General features: G+C 40.2%; 1 protein-coding gene across 3 annotated transcripts in view; it reads right to left on the bottom strand.

The window, feature by feature from the left end:
• The window catches only part of ugp2b (UDP-glucose pyrophosphorylase 2b), a 46,820-nt gene extending 39,564 nt beyond the window's left edge, over positions 1-7,256 (bottom strand). Inside the window, exons 1-3 of one of the 3 annotated variants that reach the window (XM_050071717.1) lie at positions 6,990-7,256; positions 2,682-2,809; positions 393-500 (exon numbers count right to left, since the gene is read on the bottom strand). In XM_050071717.1, coding sequence (XP_049927674.1) covers positions 393-500; positions 2,682-2,780 — 207 coding nt within the window. In that variant the 5' untranslated portion in view covers positions 2,781-2,809; positions 6,990-7,256. Of the gene's footprint in view, positions 1-392; positions 501-2,681; positions 2,810-6,041; positions 6,457-6,542; positions 6,681-6,989 lie in introns of those variants that run through there. The other 2 variants (XM_050071718.1, XM_050071716.1) reach the window with 2 other exon arrangements.
• Between the last annotated feature and the right edge of the window lie 330 nt (positions 7,257-7,586).

Here is a 7,586-nt window from a genome sequence, read left to right as displayed (position 1 = left end):
AGCTAACGGTTAGCCCAGCTAATCTACGATAACCATGTTATTAATTACACACAGAGAAAATACTAATGTTTGTTCAGTCATTGTGTTTATAGACTTTACAAACATCAGATTAGTCTAAACGGTGATATAGTGACGTGAAAAATGTGATATATACATATATATAGCTAAACTCAGCAAGGTAAACAACAAGGCGATTCCCATTTACATAGTGGTAAGAGTGCTGGACCGGAAGTGTCGCACAAAAAAACGGAAGCTGGCTGCGTTCTGTTTTGCCTCCGTGTTTCCGTGAAAGATAAGGTGGATATGGGATTGAGGTTTTCTTTGTCACCATGAGCACACAATGTTCCCATTCTCAGACACACACACACAAAAACTCAACAGACTCGACTTACCGAGTCCTCTGGAGGTCTCTGTATCTTGATCCATTCTACTGACGGCCCCTTCACCTGCAGAAATCTGTGAAAGAGATTCTTGAAGCCCTCAAAGTCTTTCCTGGACACCTGGAAAACACAAGGATTTTATTTGAGTCTTTATTCATCCCAGAAAGGCGGACTGAGTTTTCCCAAGTCACGAATATAACTACCCAATCACAGTCCAAATTCACTTCATCCAGAAGAATGAAAAACGTACTGATTGCTTTTCACAGAGCAACATTTATCTACAAGGATAACGTATGTGTAAATACAAATTACAGATGAAACATAATCAGGGTTGTGATGTAGGACCTGAATGGTACTGACAGAGTCACTTTAAACAAATCATGATGATTATTAAGACTGTGTTATTAGGTCAGCTTACGTCTGTCCCTGCAGTGTTAGGCTCTGATCACACAGAAAGCGTTTTAGCAGCTGAAAACACCATTTTGTAATTGTTTTTAATGAGAATGAAGCTTTTTGCTCGCGTTTTTTTGTGTTGCGACATGTCTCGTATTTCTGCGCCCTAGGTGAGTAGCGTTTTTGCCAGAGCACCCTGAACTCCTCAAGCTGAAAAAACTTAAAACTTAGAGCGCAAAATGCTTCATGTCATCTTTATATTTGTCAACTATTTCCCATTGTCCAGTCGGATGATTTGAGAGGCGGGCCTTCTGTGGTGGTCACGACGACAAGTTTACGTTGGTAAACAATGGAGGAGAAACTGGTGGTAGGTGGTAACTGGTGGAGCATCGTGGAGGTGAAGCTCCTCCCGTGATCCACCGTGTTTTTTAGGGTCACATGTCCCCACACAGATCTCAGTTTCCCTGTGCTCAACAAACTATTTACTGACAGCCTCTCACCCTCAAAACCCTTTTTTACAAGTGGCATTCAATTAAAAAAAAAAAAAAAAAAAAGGCAATGCGATGTGCTTTGCGTTTTGCAACCTGCAAAACACTTTCTGTTTGATCGGGCCCTTACCTGTAATGTTTTCTGTGGTTTCAAAATGAGCTGATATATTTATAAAATCTAGAGATTTGCAACTCTTCTTCCTGGCTTGCATTTTACTAGATTTATATGTTATTAGTTTTATTAATACGCTTACACTAAATATTAGTGAAAAAAAAAAGGATAAAAAAAAAAATCCACAAAAAGGTAACGACGACGACAAAAAATGCTGTTTAAAAATTCAGTATGCAATTCTGGAGCAAGATGGTTGGTTGTTGAGTCTCATTCCCAGGTCATCAAATACCGACGACCTTGGGTTTGTAGTTGGACCAAATCACTGTCACCAAGCTTTGGTATTTGATGACCTGGGAATGAGACTCAACAATCAACTGAACATTTAAAATGCAATTTAAGGAGTCGAAAAATGTTAAAATTGTGTTTAAAATGTGAGTTAATAACAAAAAAACAAAGACAGAATCTATACCTGGAGGGTGTGAAAAAAAACTTACCACGTAATTGGTCTGTCTCTGGTATCTGTTTACACTGGAGACCAGTAATGTGTGTGTACTCTACAGCTGTGTGTGTGCACATGGCTTGCTGGCTTGTATAACTCTGCGAGCGCTTACTGCAAATACAAAAGCTTTTACTGTGAACACACTTGAGTGAGAGTGTGTGTGTGAAGTACTGTGTGACTGACTCTCCCCTCTGACCCTCTTTTCTTCTGTGCATCATTCCATCTTTTGTGATTGCTGGCAGTTTCAGAGTGCCTGGTAAACGTCTGAAAGAGCCAAACCCTGTGTGTGTGTGTGTGTGTGTGTGTGTTCAGTCGAGCATTTTTCAGTGACAGCTTCGTCTCAAGGTCTATGATTGTCGTAAATCGCAGGAAACTCAAAGAGAAAACAGATGAAATGACGCTCAGTCTAGTTTTCTTGCTGCTATTTTGGAGACAGTTTTGATTTTAGTCTTAGGATCTGATTCATTTGTGTCCACTCCCGACACCAGAGTTCATTTTGGGCCAACAGGACAAACCTCAGTAGGGCTGGAAGTCTCTAATGACGCATTATATTACAAATTAAGCTGACATCATGGATGTTTGCTTAAAAACCTCGCCTACTGCGATTTTATGACGTACATATTATGTATGTGTGTGCGTCTGTAAGCACGTAGGTGGGACCCTCATTGGCACCATGCTATAGTATGTGTCACTCTTGTGTTTTTCCAGGGTTTGTGTGTGACCCAACCACCCTTTAAATCACAACCAGATGGTCGGGAAGAAACAGAGGGGGGTAAAGAGAGAGTTAGAGAGAGGCTGCGTGAGTGTACCTCTCTCTCTGCGCCTGTGGTGGTGTCCAGCAGTTTCTCCAGCTCCGAGTGCATGGAGCTCTCCAGCTGCTGCCGCATCATTTCCTGGAACTGAGCCATCCCTCCTCTGGCCACTCCTTTATTCAGACCTGGTACAGGCAAGATAGTGGAAGACGGGAAGACACGTTTTTTTATGCTGCAACATACTGGAATTCTGACATAATCAGGATCCTCAAAATGATTCATACCTCCATCTTTACTCATTTTCTTAACTCAAACCATCTGTTATAGTCCTGTCTGCCACTGAGCACAGCTATAAAAGGGAATTTTTGTATATTGGATTACTGAAGGTCAACTGCGATTCTTCTATATCTTTAAAAGTAGCTTGATTTTGCGTCACAGAAGCTGGAAAAATCAGAGCCCTAAACAGAACTGAACCTAGAGCTCATCTTTAGCAATTTCTCCATCAACAGAAAATAATTAGCAACTACTTTAATGAACAATTAACCATTAAAGCAATTTGTCAGGCAGGAATGCTAAACAACTGATGATTCTAGACTCTTAAATGTAATAATTTGCTGCTTTTCTTGGTCATTACATTATTGTAATTTTAATATTTTTGGGTTTTGGACTGTTTGTTGGATGAAACAAGATCTCCTGATATTTTACGGACCAAACAACTGTCGAGAAACTAATGACAATAATCATTAGCTGCAGCCCTTACTGAATCTCTACCACCTTTACGAATTGATAATACAATAAAAAGCTTTATTCAAGTTTTCAATAAGGAGGAAACTTCTAGCTGATTTAACATCCAACCTTGGTGAAGATGAAGACTAATGTTCTCGTGTCATTGTAGTAAACTGTGGTGTTTGTATTAGTATCCATATTAATGCATGGGTGGAAACAAAACAATATCTGTGAGGGCGGTTCTCACTGTTGTACACAGTGGTGATGTAACAGGTCAGAGGTACATGAATGAAATTTTGGCATCATTTGCACCTGTTATCAGAAGCAACAGCGCCTCCAAGATCATTATGGCTTTTGCGTAACACATAAATATTGCATGTGTCTGCAAGTTTTAAAAAAGATAAGATTAAAACGCAGAGAAAACATGAAGTATAAAATGCCAAATAGCTGTGTGCGACACTGATTATGGATGTGTACCTGAGAGCTCAAAAACCAGTTTCATTCAGCCGATGCTGTCAAATTAAAGCAGGCGAAAGACAAACCCATGACAGCTATGTTACTACAGCTGTGCCAACATGACTTGCTGACTCTTGGACATGACTTTGATGAGATGACGTATGTAGTGTACCTGTAAACAAAGCACCTCTCAGCCAAACTAATTTTACGGTCAACTGGCAACAGTAGCTTTGGCCCAACTGGTTTATTACTCACGAGGAGAATGTCACATGTTCAACTTTGGTCAAGTGCTAATTGTGATTACAGGTAAATGAGACAGGTTTGGTGAGCTTTAAAAAGAATAAATAGATTAACCTGTTGAGCCTGTGTAGTTTTGTGTATGAGATCGCTGCATATTGTCGACACAGTAAAGGTAAAAAAACAAAAGCAAAATTGTAATACACTTACAACATGCAGGTATGTGGTGGCAAAGCCAAGAGGCTTCCCGTGTGGCTGCCCTTAAAGAGTAATAAATAAGACATACTGAATGATTTTGACCAAAACACACACCGTACTATATTTAATAGTAAAAGTATGTTAGAGATAGTGTGAAGGGAAGAGTGTGAGAAACCTCGAGAGTCACCACATAACTCTGATACCTTGTGGTGTCTGATACCTTAAAGGTGCTGTATGTGACATTCAGAGCATATCCATGATTCAGAGTCAGGGCTGCGATTGTCTGCACACGTCTCTCACCATAGAGTTAACTTAGCTGGCGGCTAACCGTTTTAACAGCACACACACTGCTAACAACAGGCCCCCAGGAGGTGCGCCGGGTTTCACATACAGCTCCTTTCATTTTGTCTTTCAGCATTCTTCTAATAAGTTCAAATAGTAGAAGAGCAGGCAAACTGGAGTCACTGTATTTTCTGGCACACGGACAAAAAATACAGGGAACTAACCTTCCTGGTAAAATGTCACAAGATAAGACAAATCCCATGTCACAGCAGATTGGCAACCATGACAGAAGGAAATAGAAAGGACTTACATTATACCAACATTTCACAATCCCTGGGTAAGACTTTGGTTAACTTTGAAAATCAGCTGCCGACTATCTGCGCTAACTGTGTTAAATCTAGATAGTCGATACATCAATGACAGCATTTTAAAAGCTGTATCCATTAATATATTGCTTAAAGGATCAACTACTTAAACCAATCAATAACATGTCAAAATAATGACAAATGCCCATCACAGTTTCCCAGCCTGTGAAAGCAGTTTTTACCTCATAAACATTTAAATTACTAACTGATTATCAAAATTACATTTGATTGATTGAGCAAATTGACTTATTATGCCTTAAGGTAGTTAGTCAACTTGACAGCTTATATTTCAAGGTCCAGTTCTCCTTTACAAACCTAAAAGCAGTAGTTGAGTTATTATTTCAGAAATAATCGGCAACTGTGCCCCAAAATCAGCTGTCAGTGGCACATTAGGATTGTGCACAGGGCTGAATATTGTATTCACGGCAGTATTGTGTAAGATGCTGGCAGGCTGGCTGCTTATTAGACAGCACAGACAGAGCATTTAATTAGAAATATACGGACGCAAAAAACAAGATGATGAATTAGAAGCCAGAAGTAGTGAAATAGTGGATAAAATTGACCAGAGATCCACTTGACTGGCTTTTAAAAGTTTAGTACAATACTTCCATCAGTTGTAGACTGATGTAAATCAGTCACCAATATTTTAATTTATCACATGGGAAGCTTCATCATATACGAATTCAAAGTTTATAAGTTATCTCCAGTGCATTCAAGGGATAAATTACATAGTTAGGAAGACTAATGTTAATGTCAGGAAAACTATCATGTGCATTCAATAACTCTCAGATATTAAAGCTTTCATCCTTCAAGTGAAGGCATCAATCAGTGTTTTAAACTTTGACAGAAATGAAACAAAAGCATAGTCACATGTGATGGATCAGTCAGCATGTGAGGCAAACTTCAAATCTCTACGGTGTGGAAACAGATAAAAACCAGTGCTGGTCTGGCAGGCAGTAAGACCACATTTTACAAATGCCGAGAAGGTATGAAAAATCTGGTTGCCTCTGGAAACGTTTTCTATGAATGTAGATAATTTAGAAACATAAAAAACACAGGTGTGGTCCTTTGAGTCCAGTTAGGTTTATAAGTCATTTATATACCTGTAAATGTAGGTTTAGGAGCTGAATACACTCTCCTTGATTCTACTTACCTTCTATGTAAAGTGCCATGTTTTCAGCTGCCACTTCAGCAATGCATACAGTTGAATAATCAGATAAATCCAAAGCAGAGCTTCAAGTTAAATAATCCAGAGAGCATTCACAGTGAAAACCCAAGTGTCACTGGATACACATCCCGAAAACTGATTAAAAAAAGTTTCCTTGAGGTATCCTAAAAGCTGTTCATTCATCCAGAGGTGTACAACCTTCTGAGTCCATTCACCACTGAGGCTCCGGAGGATGCGGCGTCCTGCCTACCTCACTTACTCATAAAAAATAACAACAAGGACACACTTATCTCTCTGGACAGCAGCCAAATGTCGTCCCTGAACTCAACATGGAGCTGGATTGGATCTAGCAGGATGTTTTAATGCTTGCTTCGCCTGCCTCCTAATTTCCCAGCCCCAACACTGCCCACCACGTCACAATTCATGTCTGTGACTCCCAACCTCTGCTTTTTCCTTTCGCCTCGCCCCCCTTTTCATTTTTATTACCTTATTGCCACAGAGTCGGCGGTTTTCAACCTCTTCTTTTTAGTACACTGCCAACAAACATCCCGTCAATTATTAACCGGTGAGATGCACACACTGGTGAGTCCATTCGCATGACCTGCCTGCCTAGCGGGGAACTTCAGAGTCTGCGGAAATGAATGAATGATGGATGGGTGGACGGAGGAGGACGGTATGTACTCAAGGAACAATTAAAATGAACGCTCCCTCAGTGTGCACCGAAGAACGTACATAAAGTATGGCGTGCACGTAAAGGCAACTCAAGTGTACCGTGAACACAACACGGAGGAAAAACGGCCGTTCTCCAGTAAAAGAGAAAAACCGTTGGGCTAATAGCTAACTTGGTGATACACCCCTCGCTTTGGGGAAACCTTGATAACGTCAAGAGGCAAAGTGGTGAACATTTTCTAAAATTTAAAGCCATTTTCTTACTGTGTGACTGTAGGATGCTGGCGGAAGAAAAGTCGATGGGGTCGGCCTGGTCCTGCGGGTCTGAAGGACCACAGCAAATCCCGCAGAGGAGACAGCAGGGCACACAAATATATGTTTTAGTTTTTAAAAATAGGTTTCCGCTTTAAAACAACGGGCTCCTGTTTCCTTTCGACATCGCTGAAAAAGCGTAAACAAAAAAACTTAAAAAAGGTGATTAGTTTGAAGATATTTTACACAACAGTGCCATTTCAGGAAGGGGCGAATGGGAGCGTTGCAGGAAGATAGCAGCCAATCAGAACGCTGCTTGCCCGTGACGTAAATCTGACAGCCAATAGATTTCTGCGACGTGCGGTGAAGAATGCTAGTAATGCAGGAAATAGAAAATACTCCCTCAAAAGGCCATATACTTAGACGTTTATATCAGTGTAGTACAAGTTAATGCTTTGAAGTACATGCATATATTATGAGAAGTATCACATTCAACACTCTGACACACTGATTTACACATTAATGCTGGAATAATGGATGTTTTTGGTAGTTTTGACCATAGATATACATATGATATCTATGGTTTTGACCCTTTTAATTATTTAACTT

This window comes from Epinephelus moara, chromosome 19 (assembly GCF_006386435.1).
Source record: "Epinephelus moara isolate mb chromosome 19, YSFRI_EMoa_1.0, whole genome shotgun sequence".
Lineage (NCBI taxonomy): Eukaryota > Metazoa > Chordata > Actinopteri > Perciformes > Serranidae > Epinephelus > Epinephelus moara.
The sequence above is the reverse complement of the archived record's forward strand: the minus strand, read 5'-3'. Positions and strand labels throughout refer to the sequence as shown.